At 38.4% G+C, this 26,350-nt stretch overlaps 1 protein-coding gene across 3 annotated transcripts; it reads right to left on the minus strand.

The window, feature by feature from the left end:
• Nucleotides 1-7,095: 7,095 nt before the first annotated feature.
• LOC108235561 (complement C1q-like protein 4) lies at nt 7,096-26,085 on the minus strand. Of its 3 annotated transcripts, none has more exons than XM_017415659.3 (3): nt 25,626-26,085; nt 23,947-25,199; nt 7,096-9,594 (listed from the first exon to the last, which is right to left on the minus strand). In XM_017415659.3, the coding sequence occupies exons 2-3, from the start codon at nt 24,377-24,379 to the stop codon at nt 9,392-9,394; spliced, it is 636 nt and encodes a 211-aa protein (XP_017271148.1). In that variant the 5' UTR covers nt 24,380-25,199; nt 25,626-26,085; the 3' UTR covers nt 7,096-9,391. The 3 variants fall into 3 exon arrangements, with proteins under 3 accessions (XP_017271148.1, XP_037830970.1, XP_017271146.1); XM_017415657.3 differs by having other exon boundaries at nt 9,415-9,594; nt 23,840-25,199; XM_037975042.1 differs by lacking the exon at nt 25,626-26,085 and having other exon boundaries at nt 23,840-24,379.
• Between the last annotated feature and the right edge of the window lie 265 nt (nt 26,086-26,350).

Raw genomic sequence — 26,350 nt, forward strand, 5'->3', positions numbered from 1 at the left:
ACTAGGCTTTGTTGTCAGGATTTTTTCAATCAACTTTAATTTCAAAGAAAAAAAATAAAACCACTAAACCTAGAAAGTACATAAACAATGCTAAATTAAATGTAATAACTTACTGCTTGTGCCTCATAATTTATGCGACATGGCCTTTTAGGTTGACTTCCTTCAGCAGTGGCTTCTGATGGGTCACACATTGTGAAATTCAGAATGATAGTATCATCAGATGTGGCTGAAGATGAAGACGATGGTGATAGAACAGCACCTGCAAAGAGTAAAGCAACAGTCTGTTTAGGAGAACTCTAATGCTCCCAAACCAGCTTCTAAATGAAATATAAATACATCAGCGAATTGTTAGTGATTACCAGGATCTTCTTTGTTGCTCAACATGACTCGAAAGGTTCCAGGTGACTGATTCACTATTTCTTCAAAAACATCTCCATCAACTTCTGTATCAGACTGGTCATACACCTTCAGGTCTTGCTGTCTGCCTTCTGGTATGTTAAATTTCAGGCACACTAAAGCAAAAATAAATATTAAAGAAGTGAAAATAAAAACATTTACTGCTCATAAAGGGTGAAATAAGTAGAGAAACCCAACTAATTTTACCAAATGTCAGTGAATTCAATCCAATATGCTTATGATTCTTTTACATGTTAATGAAAAAAATAGTTAATGCAAGATGGGTGTCTTATGCAAGAAAAAAAGTAATGAGATTATTTTACTAACATACTAACCTTCTCTCACGAATGCCTCAAATGTTAAGTCAGAAAGTTTCACGTACTTTTGCTCCCCACCAAACAAAACACGCAGTAGCATGATCTGTTCGAATAAAAAAAAACAAAAATAAACAACCATGACAGACCCATTTTAATTTTAAATGTATATACTTTAAAGGTAATGCCATTTGGAAACTAAGTTTGTATTCCTGATACACTTGAACATAATTTGTACAAGTATGGCGCCTGTTAGCTGCTACATCCATGATGCTAACCATGCTAACGTGACTCGGTGGGTGCTACGACCCCGAAGTACCCACGGAACCTGGGGCTATGGCATAAAGCACAGTGATTAATACTATTACAATTTATAACAGTTAAGTATTCTTACCTCCACAGCCTTCAGAAAAAAACTGAGCAAATACTTTGAGGTGGACAACTTGCCTAGCATAGGGCTATCGCTCGACTCTCGCCCTCACACAACTTTTTCCCGCTACCCTGAATATGAACAACGGAATAAAACGGGTACAAAAATGAGGAGACATGGACGGGTTTTAAGGTACTTACTTTTTCTGTAGCACAACTCCGTCCAGAACCCAAAATTTTAAGTAGCCGTCTCGCCGAACTTCAGAAAACCGTTGCTTGTCTTCTTTCTTTCTTTCTTGCTCCTCCTCCTCCCCCTCCTTACCGTGGCCAAAAATCTCTAGTGGCGCGTAATTGACACTTGTCAAGAGTCAAAAGTTTCACTGCGTGAATGTAGTATTTTACTCTGACTTTTAACTCCAACTCCAGAGCCGATTTACACTCCATATAGTTATAAATACTCTATTTGGATTAAATTAGGTTTACACTGAAATATTAACACCGCATTTTTTACTGTGTACTGTATTTATTAAAAGTGAAAAATAAGAATTAGAATTGAGTCTTTACAGATGGTACATAGTGGACATCCTAACACATCAAATACTTTCTAAAATAAATAAAATCTGTTTTTTCAACCAGTTCTCATGTTCATGTTTATCTAATTATAGTTATTCAAATATTGTTAGATGAGAATCAAGTACTGTAGCAAGGTCCAACCTATTTCACTCTGAGCAAAACTTTTTTTTTAAAGAATCCGGCAAAATTAATGTAAATGTCTGAAGACTCTAAGACCCTCACTTTTTTTTCAATAAAATGTCTGTTTTCATGCCTTGATGATCTCAACCTGTAAAACCTCTCATTTGGGCATACAAACCTTCCACTAGGTTGTGTTGGACCCGATAAATAAACAAACAAAAATTAATTTTATTTTTTTGTATAATTTTAAAAAATATATACAGCAGTTTAGTGTATTGTTTTTATACGTAATGATATAAAGTCTTTGTTTGTTGATGCTATGACTTCACACAAATTATTTCTCAGATTTAACATAAAGAATGAGCAGTGATGTCAGGGTTTTTTTTAGCCACATTAGTTTAGGTGGTTTGGCATGTGTTTCAAATTAAATTAAACACATTTTCTCCTCCAGCCCGGTTATAAATACCAGCCATGTGCAGAAAAAAACCCCAGAGCTGTGGTCATAAATGGGCTTTTAAGTGAAAGAGTCCTTTACCTCATCTGTCAGGTTGTTAGGTCGTACTTCTTTACCAGAATCTCTTTGAGGTGTGGTCGTGAGTGTCTCCTCTAAGTTAAATAAAGGAAAACTCAGATGTAAGTATCTGACAAATGAATATGTATTTCTGGAGTAATCAAACACTTTAAATTCTTTGAGATAATTATGATTCTCTAATCAAATCTGGGATCGTTTTTAACATTACAGCAAATATCCAAGTTTCACACTGTCCATAAGAACTGTGTGATTAAAATAGTTTAGGGACAGAAAATATCTACAGAATATGTCTACTGCTCCTGGTCAATGAGACTTTTCTTTCTCTTAATTTGAAAGGAAGACTGTGAGCCCTTGTAAAAATAATCTAAAAAATGTTTAATTAATGTCATAAAAAAAAGAAAAAGAAAAAGTATGAAAGTACAGAAATAACAGAATCAAATATGTGTCTGATATGTCAGACTGTTTTCACGTCTCTGACCTTTTCCATGGTCCTCATTTAGTCAGAGGTTGAAATTAACCCATATTAACAGAGAAAAGGTGTGTGTGGGTGTGTGTGAATCTTACATGACCCAGACTAATTTGTGAAAGTCCACAGACAACACTGGGAGAGGAAAATTGCTCCTTGAACTAGTATTCCTCAGACTCTCAGTGTGTTTGTATTTGCTCATGAACGTGTGTGTGCATATGTGTGTGTGTGTGTGTGTGTGTGTGTGTGTGTGTGTGTGTGGTTGGCCCATCGTCTGCGCTGAAGGAGTGAGAGAGAGAAGCCTATTGATTATTTTAATCCTCCTATTTGTGAGTCTGTGATCCTCTCGGCTCAGCCTTCCACAGGAGGATTGCTAATGGGCCTGAACGCTTCCCTCCTCAGCCCACTCTCCCTGTCCAATTAACTGAGCGCAGGAATCTGCCAGGAGGGTGTGCTGGGACAGAGAGGAAGGGGGGTGAGGGTGGGCGGAGGCGAGCGTGGGGGGTGGGGGGGAGCAGGGCTATGCTGCAGTCCGGCATTTCTCAAACCAGTCATCGACACCACATTCCACAAGAACCCACCCAGAATAGCATTACCTCTCACCTTTAATTAGAGATCCATCTCCTTGTTTTTATTCTGGGAAGGTGAGAACTCCCTTCCGTGTTTCGATGGTTCATTTTCACACGGTGGCTCTGCTGACAGCAGAAGAAGCAGGGGGAGAGGAAACATGCATTTTAATGGGGAAGCCACCTGCTCACAGGTTGCTGGAGCTGTAATTCTGACACACCTTAGAAATGTTACCTTTTGTTTCCCAGTGCCGTGTTCTGCTCGCTCCTGGAGGAAAATATAGGAGCCAAAGTTTGGGTTTTTAATCTGAATCAAAGCATTATGGTCGGTGTGAACAAATGCAGAAGTGTCTGATGTTTAGATACTCATTTCAGGGACAGTAAGGTACGAACAAACCACATAAAACTCCTTCCTCATATGTGCCTCGGCGTGTCAAGAGATAAGAACTGTCCTTTTTCAGACTAAACTTTTCTGAACTCGTGCCTATAGGCTGCACCTTCTGCATCGTGCCAATTCATGTTTTCATGCTGAGATGCTAATCTGAGATGTTGGACATGGAAAACACTCCCAACACTCATCCAGCTGTTTCAAGAAGCTCACGGCTGATTGATTTGTCTGCCATGATTTGTTGATTTTTGTAGCCCAGCTGTGGGAACGTGTTTCAGTGGGGGGGTATTGTGAGCATGGATGAATTTGTAAAAGACAAATACTCTTAAGAAGAACATCATAATACCAAATATATGCAGTGAAATGCATGTATGTGCTGCTGTATATTTTGAAGAGACAATATCGATAAAATTAAATTCATGGCTTAAAGCTCATCAATCCAACATTTTAAACAAAACTCAACAATATCCAAATAATATTAGATTTTTATTTTACAGCACAAATTAGACCTGCTTTTATCAATTCTTTAAGTGTGTATTGAACATGCATATCTTCTGGCATCCATTAGGGGGTGCTGCAGCACTCTCCGCACCCCTATTTCTCAGGGCCTTGTTTTGTAGTAAAACTCAGCATTTATTTGTGGTTTATGTACAAAGACTTAAAAGAACTACAAACCAAAAAAAACAGACTCTCCATTTTGGTTACTAGTTTTTTTTAAAGAAAAAGACCCATCAGTTTAAAGAAACTGTGTTTAGTTGTGGATTGTCAGAGATAATTTTCCTGTTAGAATTAGGCGTCTAAACCATTTAGTTAGGTTTAGTTTTTTTAAAATCTGTTTAGCACTAAAATAAAATAGATGATATCACATTTGCCACACACTTAAAAAGATGTCCTTTTTTAGCTTATCAGTTGACGAGTTCCACCTCATCAGCAAACACACAAACATGAAATAAAGAAGAAATACAAATCAACACACATTTCTTGCAATTCTGCACAAGTAAAATATATATTTTTTGTATTTACCTTTTCACCAAGGTTAGATTCAAACATAAAACTGCTCAAACATAGGATCATGTTTGGATTTTGAAGTTATTTGCAAACCCACCGAGTTCCCTGAATCAGACTATTATTGGACAAAGATCGTCTAGCTGGGATGAATATACAAATTTTAAGTTGTTGTTTGTGTTTTTGGTCCTTCAGTGGGTGAAGGATCACACTGTGCCTGACATTATGAATTATGAGACTGTGTGTGCAATCAATCCCAGCATAATACCCCACTAATTTAGAACATTCTTATTGTTGTTTTGTCTTTTTATTATTGATCTCTTTTCTGTAGTTATGGGTAATAATTATGCTTCAGCACACCATTTTGGACAATGTTATGCTTCCAGCTTTGTGGCAACACTTTGAGGAAGACCCTTTTTTTATCCCAACCTCACTGCGCCTCAGAGCACAAAGCAAAATGGTGAACTTGACCGACCCGCTCACATCGCTGACCCTAACCCCTTCGAGCACCTTTGGGATGAACTGGAACAGAGGTAGTGAACCAGACATTTAGGTCCAACACCAGTGCTAAATATCATAAATGCTCTACAGAAGGAATGGGAACCAATCCCACAGAAGCACACAGAAATCTTCTGTAAACCTCAAAAAACAGCAGAAGCTGTTAGAGCTGCAAAAGGAAACCCAACCCAATACTTTTATCCATATAATGTACTTTAGTGTTTTTCGTGTCACAAACCTATGAAAGTTTCTTACATAAGATTTGGTTTTGTACTTTTTCCTAATATTTTAGAAACATAATTTAACATTAAACCACTCCTAACTGTGCATAGTGTTTACCCAATGCTTAAAATTGTGTCAAAAATACACAAAATACAAACAAGTAAATGTTTGAAGTGTAGCTGTGTGAAGACTTGAACAAAATTGTGATCATTTCTACAGATAAACTTGTGCTTGCTTTCCTCAGTTGTTAAAGTGGTTAAGTATTATCTAAACCTTGCTGAAAACTAGATTTTTTTAAGCAGTAAAAAAAGAATCACTTGGCTTTTACCTTATCCATACAGACTTTAACGTAAACATTTTAGTTTTTATGTAATGTTGGTGACAAAATAAAGAAAGCAATGGCTTTATTGTCGACAGCGAACTCGCCCGGAGTTTTCTTCTTTTAATGAGTCTCACGGTCTTCAAGGACAGAGAAAAACTGATGCAGATCACATTACAAATACACACAACTCAGCTTGCAAAGTACAGTGACAGCAAGAAATCCACGCTGTCTACAAACAGCGGTAACAGTGCCAGAAACACACGGTCAGGTCCAGCTGCAGCGTGGAGGCTGGGATACGCCAGTTCAGCAGCAGAAGGCGAGGGAGGGAAGTGGAGGCATGGACGTTTGTGCACAAATATACAGCATCAGGAGGGGGTTTGTTTTTATTGTTCAACGACAGCACAAGAGTGAGAAGATCATAATTAGCACAAAATCTCATCAAGGTGGAGTCATGCTTCTCACGTTTAAACCTGCTCTATTTGCTGGGACGTAAAGGCAACACAAACTCTTTTTCCTTCATGGCACGAAAACTGAAAAATATATGCACCTTTTTTATATATCTAATTTGTTATTGACACTTTTTTTCCTGGATGCATACAGCAATCATGCTTTTGTGTTTTGTTTTTTTTTTGTAGTTTTTTTTTTTTTCTCCCACCGTAAATACATCCGTACAGACATAATTAATCTTGGGCTCACATTTAGTTACATACAAAGACTCACAGTCACCGTCTGCAGTTAGCATTTCAAAAGTAAAGGATTCATTAATGTTCACAAGTACTGCCTGTGGTGGGAATAGAAAATCCCTGCCAGTTTGTCACTGAATCCCGTGGATCAGCTTCTTCACAGAGCTCAGATTTAATGAGGGGGAAACAATTTCTTATGCATACAAAATAAAAATATTTTGACAGTATAAGGCACAGAGAACCTATATGTATGGCAAAATGGCAGTAAAAGATCAACAACAGTCGCTTGCATTTAAACAACAATAACAACAACAAAACGTTATAAGGTGTGTACAGTCACAGGAAAATTAAAGAAATGCTTTTGATTTTTTTTCAGAAGTAGACCCTTGTACTTTTACCTTGTTCTTACACCCTCCTCCCGGTGTAACTGTTCTGCTGTGCAGAGCTGATGAAGAATGGTATGAATCCCTCTTCAGCTCCCGTTTTTAATTCAAGTACTCTATTAGGAGCGGTCAAAAGAAATGTGTTTCAAGGGGATGCATTATGCTTCTTTCCTGCTTTGTGTTTTTATTTTGGTAGCTCTCCAGAGCAGCTTTGCATGATTCACGGCTTTAAAAAAAATAACTCATTTGTATCACACTCCCTTTTATTCTGTTTCAATGTTCACCCTGTGCTTTAAAGGGATGATTTCAGTTAAAATGTCCCCTTATTCCTCTGACTGCCCCATCTAACAGAGGGGCATCACGATGCGAGTGATGCCTTTACTGCTTACTGGTGTGAAGGCCCTTGAAAAAAAATTATAAGCTTAATCTGAAACATTACTTCTGTCTAATGGCTGGCAAGGACAATTTCTCAGACTGCAGGTTTGCAAAAATTTAGATGTAGAGCAGGACAGGTGTTCAGTTGTTATGACGTTCATTTTCTTGTTAATGTGTGACATAAAGTCTTTAAATTCAAGATAATGTGCATACGTGTAGTCAGGTTCCTTTACTGTTTGTGCTGTTCATAAAACTGTAGGGAAAGTGTTGGAAACAGATTAACCAAAGCAGCCTGAACATTGGGCCTGCATGAATACATCTCACATACATTTAGCTCATTATTTAAAATCCTTGGCCACATTTAAAAGCTCCTAAACAATCACATTTGCTCTTTAGGTGGTTTTATTTCTGTATTTTACACCAACATCTGGCTGAATAACAAGCAAACATTGATTTGATCGGTACATTTAAAAGTAGCATAAATGTACCCTATATATATATATATATATATATATATATATATATATATATATATATATATATATATATTGGTCTATGGTTTGAAATGTGAACAACTCTTGCCGAATATGCAGCATCTCTAGCGTTTGTTTTGTACAGAAGATGTAAAAATGCAGCAGTGCATGGGGCTCAGCTTCCTGTTTGACCTTTTAAGGGGCTAGTTCAGGTTTTTCTAAGTAGGCTTTTGTGAGAAGGTCCTATACAGTATTTTACCTGCTTTAGATAGCTACTTGAACAGCCTCAATTAAAAGAAACAGTGTAAAACAACTCCAGTCCCAAAAATCTTAAATAATTTTATGTAAAAGCTGTTTTATAAAGCTTTACACTGCTGTCAGTGTCCCATTATGTGGTTATTGCAGCAGAAATATTCATATATTTAATGATGATATTCCTGCTGGATGTGCTTCAGGCTGTGCTACAGCTAGCTGCTGATGCCACTATTTGTGCTTGCAAATAACCATAAAATTGTATGTATATAACCATGTTGCTGGTGGTGTAAAAAATGTATAAAACAACATTTGCATCTAATGCTGAACTACTGACTGCTTATTACCTCTCTACAGAACCCCACTTTCAAACAACGTTTAAAACTATCCTTTCAAAATGAAAATTCAACAAGAAAGCCTCAGATGAGAAACTTAAACAATGCAAAGCATAACAGATCCCCTTGGAACAAATTTGACGTTAAACCTCAAAGTCAGAATCTGGAATAAAAACACATTTCTGACCAGGCTAAACATGTTTCATAAACTACTTCATTTCAGGCATAAACCAGCTGAAATGCTACACTGTCTGGCTACAATCTGTAGTTGTTTTTTTATCTCACTGAACAAAGAAAAAGCAAATAACACATCTCTTAATTTACTAAACTCATTTATCAACACAGTGTAATATAGATTTTAGAGAAGGTGATGCTACAGATGAGCTTGTTAACTGGACATGATGTTGCTCTGAGGCTCAGGAATCAATCTCCAAGCTAAACTTCTGTATCGATAAACTGTGCGTGTTCAGGGACTGTTACCGGCAGCCTGACCCCTCCCTCAGAAACTGTGCAAATAACACGAACAATAACATGATGCTTTTACACCTCCACAGAACTAAAGGGCAAAAACGCATTCATATGCTTCCACGCAGGCATTAACACAAACATACAGCACACTGCGTTATAATCATGAGGTTTGCTGAATTATCAATATATTCATGCCTTTTCTTGTTTGGTGTCGACGGCCATAATGAAAATCTATCTCACGGCGAAGGCATGAGGCTGGAGCCGGATACCCCCACTCGGACTGGCAGTCTACATTCAGATATCGTTTCAGTCGATTCCTGTCCAGAGGCTGACATGGTCAGCTCGTCTTAGAACAAAAAAAAAAAAAGTTTGATAACGTGTGCACTTTTGTCTGTGAAAAAGTGAGAATTATGTATTTTAGCCATGCTTACACATACTCTACATGGCACTTTATAATGATTACACAGCCGTGTGTATAACGAGTCAATCTTTTATAATATGTACATTATATTCTTTTTCCACACAAACTTTTCTAAAACTCTACACAGTGGTAATGTCGCTACATGTTTGAGCCGAACAGCAGAGAAATGAGAAAGTGGATGAACGGGATGGCGTGTTAGGTGAAGAAGTGGGAGGAAACTTTTTGCTTCGTTACAGAGGATGGGAGAATACTGTCAGTCGGGGTAGATGAGGAAGCCGGAGAAGGTGCTGTATTTGTTGGTGTTTCCTCCATGAACCTTGCCCCCGTCCAGCTGCACAAACACTTCGTCGCCTACGTCCAGGTGCAGGATGACACTGTTGGAGGCGTAGTCGTAGTTCTGATCGGCGTCTTGAGCGATGGCGCTGGCCCTCACCTGGACAGAGACAGAAAAGGTGAGGACAGGATCTGAAAGTGGAAAGACACGTTCTTTAAAGAAAATAAAACTTACTCTTTTCTTTTTTTGTTTTTTACTTTTAAAGGCAGATGCACACAGAAACTTGAAATGACCAAAATGAAAATTGCAGAAAATTAAAATACAAAAATGGTGATTATCCTAAGCAGAAGTTTTAAAGGAAACACATGAGTCTGATCAGAAAACTGAACTATTTAACTCAACTCAGTTTGACTTTTACAATATATCATATTCACTCCACACTAAGTTGCTTGTATTTTGTATCCAAGTCCTAATAGTAATGTGTAATCTTAATGTGATACTTGTTATTAATTATAAAAAGTATAAATAAAGGTTTTGGACTAATTATTTGTTTCTATATTTTTTGTCCTTTTTAAGTCACTGGTATCATCATATTTCTAACATAAACTGGAATGAAAAGATGAATCTGTTAGTGCTCAGACTATGTGTGTATGTGTGTTAGGGATGACTCTCAGCTACTACCACATCATATTTTAGCTCAATATCTGTAAAACTGACAGAGTTATAGGCATTTTTGTGTTTCCTAAGGCTGATTAGCTGTAGCAATCATCCTGAATTGGTTGACCCTAAATGTTAATCTGCTGTAGAGATGCATCTAATAATTACGTTCTGAGAATTTAATTAAAATCCATGCAGTGATTCATGAGATATTTTGCTAATAGACAAACACATGCATACACAGAGGAATTACACGATAAGTGTGGTAATAGCTGATTTTGGAGATATTGAGCTAAAGTTTGGTGTGGAAGTAGCTGAGAGTCATCACATGCACTGAGCACTAACAGATCACAAATTATGTTTGTTTAAAACTTTGGCATGCAGCAGGTGATATTGCTTTTGATTAACGAACAGTATCAACATTATTACCTCCACATAGAAGGGTATGTTTTTGGTCGTGTTGGGTGGTTTGTTTGTCTATTAGCAAGAATACTTAAAACAAATAACAGATTTTGATCAAATTTCCCAGGAAGGTTTCAGTTGTCACAAGAAACAATTGATTAAATTTTGGTTGTGATATGGATCACGATCCAGGTCTGACTGTTTTTAATGATGCTATGGCCTTGGTGGATTTTTGTGCACTCTGAGTGCTTCTGGTTGTCATAATGTTATGGCTGATTGTTGTGGGTCTTAACCTTATGTCTCCACTGTTCTTCTTTTTAAATAAAAAATGTCATGGAGCTGATTATGTCTTTGTTTTCCCCATTATGTCTCTGAATGCCACCCACAAGCAGATTCACTTTATGTGGAAGTGACCGGTGCCATTTTATTTCCTATTTCGTACTGTGATCTAGGTGTAATGTCAACAGTACTGATGTCTTCCTGCTCACTGGGTAGATAAATGAGATGTGCAGTGATCTCTGGCCTCAAACCTCCATCTGAGAGCGCAACCTTTCTTAGTCACCATCAATTTTTCCAGAGGAGTGTTGCTCTCACACCTGATCCACCTGTTGCAGAGGATTACAAAGTCTGATGGGGATTGCCAGGGGTGATAGTATCAGGGAGCACATCGGTTAATTTGTCAGGCGGTAATAAAAAGCACGACAGACCTTTAGACACCAATACAGACATCGTTCCTGCAATGATTGTTTATCCATGTAATCATGCACAAACTATATATTTCACTCTCTTCTTAATGAATGCAGCTTTTAATTAATATACTAAAAAGGGTAACATCAGAAGGCAGACAAATCTCCTTCAGAAAACTGTTTTCATATCTGTAGTATGCTTTTTAAAGAACTCCTTGAGAGCAACTTTTAGTTTAAGACAGGGCAGCTATGTCCAACAGTATCCTTCTTCATTATGTTGCTAAATATTTTTGTGTAGCCATTCACTCTGACTAAAATCTGAGTTGCTTTTCACAATCAGTAAGCAAATCTTCGAACAATAAATTGCCCTTTCACTGGGCAAGTAACAAACTATCCAAGCAGACAAACAGTGGAGAATAAAGCACACATTCACATACATATTAATGAATGCAAATACAATGCCCTAACTCCATCTCTGTCTCCTCCTCTGGGTCTGAAGCTGACTAAGGATATGGTTCATCATCTTCACCAGTCATCAAGCTTCCATGATCCCTTGCGATCACAAAGACAAATCAGATCAGTGCAAACTGCCCATTTCTCTTCCACCCCTGACCCTTCCTTAAATTTAACTGAATATATTTCTTAGCTCGGGCATTTATTTCACGACAACAAGGTGAACATGTTTATTTCTCTCCTGAAGACAGAAATGAATCGATACATATCCTTTGTTTTAATTCAGCTCACATCTCTCCATTAATTGTTGTCTCTCCCTCCGCACCTCACACCACTTCCATCATCCCTCTCCCATTCACCATCCTATCCCCATCTCTTCATTCTGAACCCATCTATCCATCTTTTTTGCGTCCGCATGCTGGAATAAGATGCAGGTCACGCACACGTTTTCTCTCCCCCGCCATGGCAGTGTTGGCAGGAGCAACGACTAAGTGTGTCCCTGTCCGGCCTAAATCGGATTGATTAACGACGTGCTGCTATGGCAGGTCTCTTGAGAACCCCCTTCCCGACCCCCAAACTACCCTCCCTTAGCTCCTACCCCCACCCTTTTCAACATCCCTCACCCCTCCCTTACCTTCCAGATGGATCAGGGGAGGCTATACATGGCTGCAAGCTGCAGTAATTGGTAGTCTGACAGCCATGGCAGAAGATCCCCGCCTAATAGGTCCAACTCCTCAATAACTTCATACAATCGCAATAAATGGGGGGCACAGGATAGGCAACAATGGTCAAACAGGCCCATGAAATACAAGCAGGAGGTCAGAATTAGAGGCTACACACACACTTTCCTCCTCTCTTTATACATCTCAATAAAAGCAGCTCTCTTTCCTCCTTGTTTTTATGAGGCTCGAGCGAATACCTGAGGAAGAAAATGTGTCGAATGCAAGACGTTTTATTACGTTAAAGTGTGAGAGTGCTTTGCTCTAAAGGGACCGAACGGCTTCCCCGAGGAGATCTAATAGGTTTGAGAAAAAATACAACAGTAAGATGATTCTGACAACTTGTACATCCAGCATCTGTCTGCATGGCTGAATGGCAGAAATCCCCAGACAGTTCTGTCAGCTGAGTTAAACGCTGTCAGGCTGCTTTAACTTGATCTGAGACGGTATATCAATGAACAAAAATCATCATAGCTACTCATAGATAAAGTGAATTGTTTTATTAACAACAATGCATGTCAAGATGTGAAACAAAATCCTGAATAGCTTTGGTGACTTCTAAAAATCAGAAATGTCAGAGGGCGCGTCTCTGCAACAGAAAGGCTCGTTGGTAAGTCTTTTCAGACTGGGATCTAGGGCAAGCTTACTGGTTGTGTTGCAATATGACTGAGCCATGACGGCTACACCTTGCAGCATAAATAACTTAAAGGATTTCCTGAGAAAGGTTTGATGTCTGAGACCACAGGAAACAGTTATGAGGTTGAAAACGGTGGCACGCAAAGACGTAGCAGCCACTCCTGCTCTGAAGAAAACCACAAGTTTGTGTTTACATACACTAAGATGTGACCTCGAGCTGTGGCTGGAAATTGAGACGTCTGGAAGAAACTTCCTGTGTTTGGAGTCGGAAACACACAACCATGGAGGATGCGCAGAAAGCAATGCCACAAACAAGAAAAGAGCTGTTAGCTTTAAGTAAATTGCAACTCTATCATTGTTGATTTGTTTTAAAATAAGATGAATTATTTACAGCTGAAACTGCACATGCAATGTTAGAAATTGTTAGAAAGTGTTTTAGTTTTATCTGAACTTTGGCTCCAAAGCAACATGTCTGATTCTGTCATCCAACCAGACAGAGTTAAGTCTTTCTGTGTAGACAAAGAAGTAGAAGCTGCAAAACCCGGATCTGTGGCACATCTCTGAGCTCAACAATGACTCTGTGATGGCAGTGGTGAGGAAATGTTGAAAACCCATCTCCTCCAACCTCTGTCTCATTGATGCCACATAAAGGTCAGTACAGCAGTGCCATAAAGACTGTGAAAGCAGGCTGATGTAAAAAAAACACACAGATCTGTTTAAAGCAGCAAGTCCCTCGACTTCCTGGGTCTCAGAAAATATGACAGGAACTGTGGCCTGCCCGAGTGTTGTTTAATCTCTTGACATGACATCCACTTCATCAAATCATTGACAGCCAGAATGTACAACAGCTTCATTCCTCAGGCAACAAATCTGCTAAATTCCCACTTACGCTAATCTCAACAACAGAAACATAGTTTTGTTTCAATATACATTTTTAATATACATGATATGCCTAATTAAATTATAGGGGTCCTTTTAAAAGCCTCTTGGAGGAACCTAGAGGACCAACAACATGCTATCAATCATGCTAAAATATACTTTAACATCTGAAATGATTGCATTTAAGGCTCACAACAAAAGTTGCAGCAGTGATATTCACAGTACCTCATTGAAATGGCCTTTAAACATGAATATCAGCTAATTATATTTGCCAGCCAAAAGGACACAATGTTATTTATGGCTTATGGTTGACTTCTTTGTGTGGCACGAAGGTTTATTTGGCCTTTGTTCAGACAGTGGAGATGCTGACATTTAATGTGTAATGTTTATGATTAATTCATGCTTCCTTCTCACTCTATACATACAGTATACAGACATTTTAAACACATATTTACAAGAGTGTGACATTTAGGACATTACTGCAGTCATTACCAGCTGACACAATGGCGTATTTATTGATCTCAGAATAAATACGATACATGAAATAGTTGGGGTGGGAGAAAAGAGAAAATTCTGCAACAATAAAGTGAATATACTGTTGCAGTCATTGGTTCTCATTGGTCTTATAGGTCACACAACAGCTGACTTATGACCAGTGATGGATTCTCTGTTTGAATTGATGAGAAATGTAACAGGAAGCTGCAGGGAGAACAAGAGTCTCCTTGGAGTTGAAGCTTAAAAGTCTTCCTTGTTTTATTTATCAATTACATCAAGATGATCCTGTTTCAGGGATGGTTGCCAACCCTAACTATGTTATATAAACAGTATATAAATATATATACACCTGCCATCATAAAAGGTGAGCAACAATGTATTGACCTGTGTGTGAGTATGTGTAAGTCCATCACTCTGTCTGTTACCAAAATATATCACAAACTATTGGACAGATTTCATAAAACTCTCAGAAAGTAACCACTGGACGTGTATCTCCAACTGATTCACTTTTGAAGTCAACCTGATTCAAGATGGCCACCACAGCTAATAAACCTTACAAAAGAAAAGAAATGGTAATAATACAGTCAACAGTACACATATTGAGCTCAAATTTGGTCTGATAGTAGCTGAGAGTCACCGCCAACATAAAGTCCAAACTTTAAAAGTTCATACAAGATCTCCTGATCACACATAATATTTTTTAAAAAACTGTCTGCACCAAAAAGACTAAAAGTCCATCTTTTTTTTTTGAGATTAGATGATTTTAGTTTAAAACTCTGAAATGATATGCATTTCTTCAACAAATGCTAGGCCTAAAATTGCCGCTTGGGTTTGAGTAGACTGCTTACTTCTGTGTTTTTAAACAAATTTATTTAATATCCCCGCATAGCTAACGTATTCTAGATATTTAGATTTGCTTATCATTTAAAATTATATATGTATGTGTGTGTGTGTATAAAACAATAACTGAATAATTGAATGAACTAAATAGCTGACACTAATTGGGGTCTCAACAAAATTAGATTATCATTTAATGTTACATGTGAAAATCATTACCAACTCCAAAGAACTGCCCGATGTAATTAGACATTCTTGCATTGTTTTTTCTGAGTGGTACTATTTATCCCATCACTGAGGGAGATGTACCGATTTCCTGGAGCATGCCTGTAATGATCTCACTGTGTGGAGACACTGAAACCTGCACAGAGGTTCATCTGTCAGTACGAATCAGAGTGAAATCTTGTTTTTTTTAAAGTGGGCAGGAGGCACTGGGGGCTTTGGGAGTGAAAGCAAGAGGGAAAGGCAAATCAGGATTATTGTCAACAGCGGTGGAGATTGATAGCGACAAGGGAGAGAATTTCTGTCTGTTGGACCAGCGCTATTCTGACTTGATCTGCTCGTATTGGGAAGAGGGGAGACCCAGGAGACAGTGGAGAAGATTACACTGCCAACACTTTTCATTAAGGGGGCCAACATTAAGTGGGTGTGGTAGAAAGAAGAAGAGGGAAAAAAGTGACGGCACAGAAATATCTCACTGACAGGGGAAAATGCTCAATAAAATCAGCATTTCCTGCTGCGTTCCAATGATTTGTGAGACATATTTAATAGCTGTATTTCAAATAAATTTGGTCACTAATAAAAAAAGAATACTAGAGCTGTTTTGGGGGGAAATGATGGGATAAGTATGGGGCAAAAAGACAAGAGGTTAATATGAGATATTTGAATCTGATACCACAAAACTAGAAGCAGCTCCCTGCACTTTGACCATCTTCGCACAGGGTTTAGTTAAAGAAAGCTAAAGTTGGGAGAGACTATGAGTGATGGAGAGGGAGCTAACAAACTCATCAAGCATGCTTGGTTTCATTGAAGGAAGAGGAGGGGGTGGTAAATGAGGTTGGGGAAGGGGAGGCAGTTGTGGGTCCTCGCAGTGTGTTATTTTTTCAGTTTTGTTTTGTTTCGCAGTGGCGCCTTGATCCTCTGGTAATAAAAGTGACAGGATTCATTCACCGTGATGTACAGACCTCTCAGAGCGGAGCGAGCGATCGAGACGGGGTCTCTTAAACTTACCTGAGGGACCTTTAAGGGTGAACTGGGAAAAAGAAGAAGGGCAATTGAAATGGCTTTTTTTTTCTTTTTTTCTGCAAAAGCAGTGGTGTCTCTGCCTCCATCCATATGTACCAGGTGTTTCTATAATGTAGGTTGACATGTAACCCTTCCCATGCACTGCTGACTCACACACTAATTGGCATACTAAATGCTAATATTTTGCCATGACACTCAAAGCCCTGGGTGTCAAGATGTTGATTAAAAAGTCTCTAATTGGCTCTCAACTGAACTCTTTAAGGGAAGAGGAGATGGCTTAATTGGATATAAACGGGTTCTTTGGCGAGTCTACCTACAAATCAGCTTCAGCCCGTTTTGAAGTTGAAATATGTTATTTTTTGTAACATATTTCCTTATATAGTATAGTGCAGAAGTGAACACACATGCACCTGTGCACACATGGTGTGAAGGTACAAGCAGATATGCTGAAGTTACTGACAAAGTCAAACATTCATTATAAAAAAACCCTGTGTCATAGGTCAGAATGTAATATCCCTCTAAATATATCTGTCCACAGCCAAACAATGTTGATAACTCTGACATATATATATATATATATATATATATATATATATATATATATATATAACAATCCTTTGTCTCTTTATCTGAAAATGCCGGTGACACACACACACACACACACCGCTGCTTATAAACAAGACAAACCACTGTTTCCTTGATGAGCAGGAAGAATGATATAATGGGGAAGCAAAGGAAAACACAACAAAGGCATGACCGAACACCGCCAACAACCAGCTGGGTCTTTTTAGTCTTCAGGATATAATGGCCTCGGCCATTATAATGGAAACATATAGTCAAATAATGGTTTTGTGCAGGAACTATGCCCATATATTTGTGTGACCAGGAAGAAAAGATGAATTAAATAAATAAATAAAGAAGCTGCAGGGTGTGAGAGAGGATTTTTTCTGTTTGCTCAACAAGAAATGCTGTTTGAAAGAATCGCCTTTAATCCTAATATCACATAATGTCTCCTATTATAAGGATTTACTATTGTGACCAAAAGGCAGCGTAACACAGAAACAACATCGCTACGATATTTTCTATCAAGATGCAAGTATTGGGGTGGAAATGTGCCAAATAAAAATAAAGTTAAAACCACCTAATGAAGTGCCATATGAGGCTCATATTGACATCTTGTCTGACTTATACTCTAATTAGCAGCTTCTGCCTCACACACACAGCAGCAGCATCTCACCTGCCCGCCGGTGGCGAGCCGTTCTTTCTTCTAATTGAGTCCGAGCTTCTCATCACTGCAAATTTTGAGCAGTGTGTTTAATTATTTAATGAGCTCAAACGTATAATGAATTATCTTCTGGTAACATCTTCATTTTTAAGGGAACAGTGCGGTGTGTTAGTTGCAATCTCAGCGCACAACGTTACCTTTGCTGCTCGCTGCCTAAAGGGATAGTTCAGGTGTTTTAAAGTGAGGTTCTGTGGAAAGGTTATAAACAGTTAATGCCTTACAGGTTGTAAATAGCACTTTGAATGACCTCAGTTTGGAGAGTTTACTTCTGATCAAATTGAGGAGTCTAAATGGACTGCTGCCAGCTCCAGTCTCAAAACATTTATAGTGATTCATGCAAACATTGTTTTATAAACCTTTACACTGCTGACAATTTTGCATTACATGGTTGTTTATACAGAATTCTATTATTTGAAAGAGCAAATGCCAGCAGCAGCAGCTGGCTGTAGCACTTTTGGTGCAGCTTGATGCATCTATAGAAATGTCCAGATTTTACCTTTCTGTTTTCACATGGCTGCAAACCTCTTAAAACAATCAGTTTAAAGATCAATTATATTTATTTTCCTCTTCATTTTTTACATTTTACATTGCCACTACTAAAGACAATTTGGCTTTTTTTTTTTTTTTGGTCAAGGCCCGGTTCATGTAGTCTTATCACAACTACAGACTGACCAACTGACCTCCAATCCACCAATATTGGACCAGCTATAAATATTCATACTCTCACTCCATGCTCATCACTGTAAAGGGCAAAGTACATATTGGTGGTGAATTATATATCCATTGAAAAGGTCATCTACCTCAATACCAATTTTTTGATGAGTTATAAGACACAAGGAGGGGAAAAGATTCAATTCGCGGCGTGCCTTATTAATGATAATATGTTGTAAACCTGCAGATCAGCTGCACGTTTCATTAGCGGGTTTTTGAGATGGTGATGCGTCTGATTTTTTTCTTCATGTATTTATAACCGCATGGCTCGCCCTGTTCCTCCTCCTCAGTTTAATGGAGAGCGTCTGTCTTTTCCTCTGTGAATATCCATCCATCCTTCTCTATGTCAGCCCGTTTCTCTGAGTCTTTCCTGTCTCTGCGGTGATCTCACCACAGGATGTGTCTTGCTCCCTTTGACAAGGCATTGATTAACACTGTGCATATCAGTCTGACAAATGTTGTGGGCCAGTACACACATGCACATCTGCCCTGAAACAAGCTGCACACACATATGCAAACAAAATATATACTCCTTGAAACAAATCAACAAGTGTAATAGTTTTTCAACTTTGAGGTTTTGTTGAAACATCTAGTATATTTTTTATCTATAGGTTTCCTATAACCTCAGATTTTTATAAATCCATTCAACACCTACATGGATAACAGGAGACAAAAATGGAGGTTGTGCAACCCACTGGCAAGAGCAAAACAAACAAAAACAAGTACAATTTCTTTCATTTCTGCACACATGAATGGATATTTTTTGAGTTTTTGAATCTCTGGGTGATGCGAATGGTGCCATTTGATGTTTACAGGTTTTAGGAATGAGCAGCAAAGTTTAAATCAGGAGGGAGGGGAGAAAGTGTTCAACATGTTGCAGGACTTTTGTTCTGGTCAACACAAATTTGAGCTTAACGACACATGACTCTGTGTTGCAGGTCAAGCCACTGATGCTTCCTTCAGATGAGCTATTAAAACTACATGTTTAAGAATACGATATGTCCCATTTGTACTCAGAATTTGTCATTTCTCAGTTTAAAGTTAGAAAAATCAACTAAAATGTCCCCTAAATCCCCATTCAAGCTCTGAAAGTTAGAGATTCCTGACCAAGGCCAGCCTCAAAATCCAAAATGGCTGCCTTATACATAAAAACAGTGATAGCTCCTATAAAATGTTTATTTTCAGTATTGTTGGTTTGTATCTATTAATTTGTCTTTATTTTAAACCCACTCTGAATTGCTACAATTATTTAGTCCACGATTATTAGAAAATATCTTTTTGCCATTTTAGTTTAAAGAACAGGTTAATAAACATCACTTTGGTATAAAAAGACTAATTGATCAATCAAGGTGTATAAAATTGTTTCTAAAATGCCAGAATATTTTGTTTTGCATTAACTGTTTTTACTGATAAATCCTTCTATAATGGCAAATTAATTATTAATAATAGTTAAATATGTATAATTATAAAAAATAGCATAATTCAGAAGACATTGGACATAGAGTGTCTTTTCCAGCTCCAGAATGGATCATCACTTTAAGATGCAGCTTTCCTCTCCTACGGCTCTCGTCTTTTCTTCGAAATAAGCAGCAAGTGCAATGAACCTGTGAGCCAAGATCAGCTATGAATTGAGTTAAATAATTTAGCTGATGGAAAAGATAATTAATGGGGGAAAGAGTCAATAGACAGTGTGGACGGGAGCTGTGTAAGGTGTGTGAATGTGTGTGTGCGCACGTGTTTGTAAAGGAGGGCACAGGTGAAGGGGAGAAGATCTCATCTAAAGGCTATGAAAGATTTAACAGCAGGAGAAGACAGGAATGACAATGTCAGCGAAGGCACGCAACAAACCAAGACCCCCAATTATATCTGGCATTTAACTGTCTGTCCTCTTTACTCTGCACCTCCTGTCAAATCAATAAAATAGGGAATAAATATCTTTATGAACTTGGCCAGTCACATAAAAGGTGTACTATGAACTGATGTTTGTATTTGAGAAGCCTGTGAAGCCCAAAATGAAAAAAATGGACTAAACTTGAGATTAAATTGCTTTAATTTGATAGCAGAGCATCTAAGGAATACAGATTTTAGACGGTTTTAATCAAAGTGAAACCAGTCCTGGCTAAGAAATATGACTTTTGTGACATTTAACTATTTTTTAACCAAGATTTAATGAGTGCTTTTCACTTTTTCTTTGTGGCTTTTTATTTTAAAAAGGGCTTTTAAAATCCTCTATTGTAGTTAATCACTCTTTTTTCCACTTCTAATAATTGTTCCAGCCAACATGCTACATATTGTTGTTTCTGTCTCCTTGGACGCTGGATTTTTCCCTCATTATGACTTCAAAATGCCAAAGTTGAAATTGAAATGATTTAAACTGCACATCATACTCCAGTCCTTTATACTCTATCTGAACAACAAACTATTATATTGTAAAATTGAATAAATACAATATAAATGCATTAAACACAACCAAATGTATAAATATTTATCTCTATTTGAGCCTAAAGCCAAAAAGGAGGATATGAGAGCAATGATTTTAATGTATCTACAGTCTCAGCAGTGCAGACATGGAGGATTAAACAATTCTGCGCTCCAAAAAACCTGTTCACCTTTATGCTTAAATCAAACATTTAGAAAAGCTGGTTGGTGCTTTTTCTGGTGTGTGGATGTTTAGACGTTACAGCAAACAAAATCTATCAAAACTGCAAAGATCTTAGTCTTTTGATTAGTCGTTAAACACCAAACTGTGTGTTGATGAGCATTTATTTTAAAGTCTACAAGTGTTTTACAGATTTAAATAAAAAGATTAACCAGATTGGTAATAAAGATTAAAATTTGCACTCCTTCTTTGAGGTCCTGCTTTAAATCTGCTCAGATAACACTTTGTAAAACAAGAGAGATTACAGATTTCCAGTACAGTTTTGGTGCAAATTGTGAAAGAAAACTTCACAAAGGGTTTTAAAGTTGACTCAGCTCAAGCTGTTTTAATGGGCCTTGGTCAAATGTTTCATGAGAAATCGGTTTTATAAAAGGTGATAAAAAAAGGAAGACATGAGAACAAAATAAAAGTCTTTTAATTGAAAGGGTTACAGTAAACCTTTGATTGATAAAAAAAATATGTGTTAATTTCATAAATGTGTATGCATATTTTGACATGAGACATCTGAAAACATGGTAAACCTAATAACTTTTTCATAAATATTTTGAGAAAGAAAAGGTTTGAGACAAATTATCTGGTTACACCTCTCAAAGTTGAGTAGTGTTGAAATTATACGTTTAGTTTCTTCTTCGACTGATGACATGATGGCAACTGAGCTGTTGATCTAAAAGTGAGCCTTGTGTTTTGTTTTATTTTTTTCCTTCTTGAATATGATTCTGTCACGTTGTGGATGACGTCAGTATAAAGTTGCGTTGCGTTGCTGTGAACGGTGGAAAAGCCTCCAGGATCAGACTGAGCCCGGGTCACGAGATGAGAAGCAGCAAGTTAGCACAAATTAACATGCCTGTCAACAATGCTTTATAAACTGTAGTGTATTTAAACTTAATATAAACACGCGTGAAGTTAAAGCGCAGCTCTTCACCTTTAACTGATGTGCCATCTCACGCACATAAGTCTTTAAAAATGGTACATTTCCACTTTTTCTTTAAAAAAAACTCAGCTAAAAACATATAAAATTAGCAATACAATCTGAGGCCAAATAGATTAGTTTTATTTAGATAAGACTTGATAAGCTGTTTCTCCAATTTAGGTTGTTTTTGTTTGGTTTTATGGTTTTGGTTTTTTTTGTTTTTTTTGGCATTTGACTCTGTTGCATTCTTGCAGCTCTTAGTGGTTTTCTAAGATGACAAATTAATCCTTTGACATCATCTCCTTTACTCTTAGGTCTTTTTCTAACTACAGCCATCTGGTGCCTGAATCTGATCAAAAACTCTAAATAAATAAGTAATAATCTACAGGGTATTTCAAGCACCTCTTGCATACCATTAGTGTTTTCTCTGGTGTCAAAGGTCGCCTTGTGTTAAAAATTCAAAGTTTTTGATGCCCTGTCGCAAAAAGAAAAGAGGTAATCAGGCAACTTGATCTTTAAAAAACGCCCCAGAGTGGCTTCATGGTTTAAAACAAACCTCGTAATTTTTCTCGTGTCTGCGTGCGTCGATCACATTGCCACAGCTATCGAATGAAAGAGCTATTCCCTCGTCTCCTGGTAAATTCCCACAGGCCAATTTATTTGAAATCTTTTGAAGTGGAGTCAGTAAAGCATTTAACAGCCTGCCTGGTAGCAGTTTGCTGTTAGTCCGTGTACTGTGAACATTTACATGTAGAGAAACTGTTGTATCATCAAACACTTGTAACAATGCAAAGCATGTTTTTTTTTTTTGTTTTTCATTTGTCTGTCTCCAATAATCCCCTGACCATAACTCCTGTGTTCTGCAGCCCACACGTCAGCACACTGAGAGGGTTTAGCACTTCAAGCTCGCCTCTGTTGTCCAGATGGAAGGCGTTTTCCAGGCATCTTTGCTTGTTTATTTATTAGTGTTAAAGTCAGAGTCCCTCAGAGGACAGCAGCCAGCTGTTAGATTTTGGTTTTGTTCCACTGAGACACGGAGGATGGTTATCCTCTTGATCGCTTGGCTGTCACTCTGTTCCTTCTCCTCTGTTTGCAAACTAAACGCAGACAAAATCCACATTTTGCTCTTTCTGTTATCATTTGCCTCAGCTCGGATTTTACACTAAATTTATTTGTGCTCCAAAGTAAAACCATCTAATTTTTTCAGCGTAAATTGTGTTTTCAAATCAAGTTTGCTCTTTTTCCACACATCCAAAATCGTCATAACCTTTATTTGTGTGTGTGTGTGTGGTGGGGTTATATTGAGCCTTTTCCCCAACCTTTTTTTCATATTTCCCCACAAAGATGTTTTATTATGCTTACAAAAACCCTAAGCAGCAGTTTAAAGCAATGCTTAGTCAGGAATAAATACTGCCTTATCAAACATTTTAAGTTTTTCCATCATCAGTATAAAAAATATTTTTGGTATTAATGATCATTTCTGAAATATAGCTCTTTTACTATACTTAGATAAGTTTTTGCTGTGTATGAGACAAACAGAATCTTAATTATTTTTGATTAATTCTGGATTCCTTTAAGAGTTTTTAGAGAACAAATTGAGTTGCTGAGCCAACAAAATCAAAAATATCTTTATCATTTTAAAAGACAAGCACAAAATGTGCAGTCTGAAGATAAAGCATAGCAGCTTGTATTAAAAAAATGTGTCTGTCTTTATTGATATTGTTTGTGACTGTTTCATAATTTGCACCAAACTCTGGAAATCACTTTTAGCACAACAAGAGGCACTTCAGTCCAGTTAAAGTTGGAGAGAAACACGTCCCCCACACTCACCTGTCCGTTCTTCTTCAGGTCGGCCCACATGCTCGTCCCGTCCCCCCCTCTCATCAGGACATGGTAGGTGAAGTAGTAGATACCGGACAGAGGACACGTGAACTTGCCTGTACTCGGCTCGTAGTAGTTCCCCACGTTGGTCACCACATCGTCGAACTTCAGGATCTCACTCCCCTCGTGTTGTTTCCGGAGGCCGGCGTAGAAGGCGATTTTAGGAGAGTAGAAGGAGGAGCCGTAACCATTGGGTCCAGGCCCCGGTGGGCCAGGTGGACCGGGTTTGCCAGGCTCTCCAGGTGGACCTTTAGGGCCTGGAGGACCGGGAAGTCCGGGGCTGCCTCTGAAGCCCTGTTTGCCCCTCCGGTTTGGGAAGTCCGGAGGCTGTGGGGAGACAGCTGTCAGCTCTCCCTGTGGGGGGCTTAAAGTGTCACACACCATCTTGCAGCTCCCGAGCATCTCGTAATGCGTGCCCCCACCTCCGGACCCTGCCCCCTTGGTGGTGTGGACCAATAGAGGAATGGCCACTAGCAAGACCAGGACCATGGCCACGCCGACTCCAGCCCCGATGACACGTTTCTTCCGGCTGAGCCGTGAGGCGGCCAGCGTCAGGAAGTCCTCCTCCCCTTTAGCTGGAATGGTTGTGCCGGCCAGACTGACCTCTGGGCAGAACGTTACTACTCAGTCGAGAAAGCAGAGGTGAAAAATGTACGACTTTAAGGGGCAGAGTGAATGAACTCAGACTTTTAAAGGCTTGGGACAGTCAGAAAGTCAGTCAGTCAGTCATTTCTTATTCTCCTTTGTTTGAATCCTTTTCGTTTGTCACTCTTTTCTTGCTCACAGAGTCAGAGGACTTTTACCTAATCTAAAGAACTGCATCATATAAAGGTAAAATATCTTTTAAATGAGGTGTAAGATTTCAGGATATATGATTGCTTTTTTTTCCAGCTATATGTTGTTGTGGAAGTTCCAGCGGAAAATCCTTCAGTTGCTCAGGCAGGAAGCTGTCAGGTGGGGTCGACAGTATTCCCACAGGAGTTCATCTCACCCCCCACATGCAGGGAAAAGACGCTCTGTCCGGGAACGAGAAGAGAAGAACAGGAAAACAGCTAAAAAAAAATTTAAAAAAGAATCTTAAAGCTCTTTTCTCTCCTCCTTCGCTCTCGCGTTCAGCTGATGGGCTCACAGCTTCATTGGGTTTGTTTAATAAAAACTCTGTTCCTGCATTCAATCAGCAGATTTGTTACACCTCATAAAGAGGCCAGGTCTGTCTGAGGGAAGGGGAATCTGCTCTTTTAGAGGCGGGCTCGGATGGAGCAAAAACTAATTTATCACACACACCAGAGCAAATAGATTCTTTTACAATCTGGAGAGAAAAGCAGAGAAATACACAGAATAAAAGTGACGGCTCAGAAATGCATCGACTTTGTCCCAAAAACATGAATCAAATACAAACTTACTGCATAGGTAACAACTTTAAAAAAGCCTTCAATTTGCAGTTAGAGAGCTAAACACTGGATTTAAACAACATTAAAACATCAATTTCTTACAACTGATTATTGATAATATTTATATTCTTGAGCTCAAATCAATTGTTGTTAAAATAAAAGTCTAGCTAAGTTGCACAGCTTCAGGTTGAACCATTAAATGGCCTAAATTGTGCTAATTGGGTCGATTTTTAACACCAAAATATCTCTAACTCCTTTGGTTTCCTTTTTAAATTAAAATGGCTCCAGTTGCAAACAGGTTGACAAGACTTGATCATTTTAAAACTCTTAACAAATCAGCTTACCGAGAGGGGTTTTTTTTTTAATTACTATTTATGTCCTTGTTTGTCGTGTTTTCAGTCCATCCTCAGTGTTACGGTCAGGCTGCTGGTTCCGACGGAAACGCTGCAAACCGGCATGAAAAACCTGCAGAGCGCCCGAAGTTCCGCTCCGGTCCAATCTCAGCTCCCCGGAACCGGAGTCGAACTAATTACCGGGAACTTCAGAGACATTTCATCCAGGAGTTCCTCTGTTCATCACAGCGTCCTGAACGCTCCAGGCGGTCCGAGGAAACACACAAATAAATAAATAAATAAAAACTGTTGTTTTGGTTTTTCTTTACTCAAAGCTGCGCAGAAATCCTGAAAAGATTGATGTTTTCTGTCGGGAGACTTTTACCTACTTTTCCCATGAATAAACGCCGGAACAGAGTCGGTTTATTAGCAGAGCAACAGTTCACTCACTTGTTGTATTTTCTGTCCTGCTTTTCTCTCCTCAGTATCTGCCTACTGCTCCCCCTCCCTCCCTCCCTCTGTAACACACACACACACACACACACACACTGATCCATCGTCCCATCCCGCAGGTGACCTTTTCCCACAAATCAAATGACTACATTTTGCTTAATGCTTTAATTAAATGTTGTTTCCGGTCAAACATTTGCAATTTATTTAATTTACCACGTTTAAGAAACGAAATTGAAAAATCGTGCCTCTTCTCCTTTAAGAATAATACAAGTTTCCAGTTTTGC

The sequence above is a fragment of the Kryptolebias marmoratus genome, linkage group LG4 (genome assembly GCF_001649575.2).
Source record: "Kryptolebias marmoratus isolate JLee-2015 linkage group LG4, ASM164957v2, whole genome shotgun sequence".
Taxonomy (NCBI): Eukaryota; Metazoa; Chordata; class Actinopteri; order Cyprinodontiformes; family Rivulidae; genus Kryptolebias; species Kryptolebias marmoratus.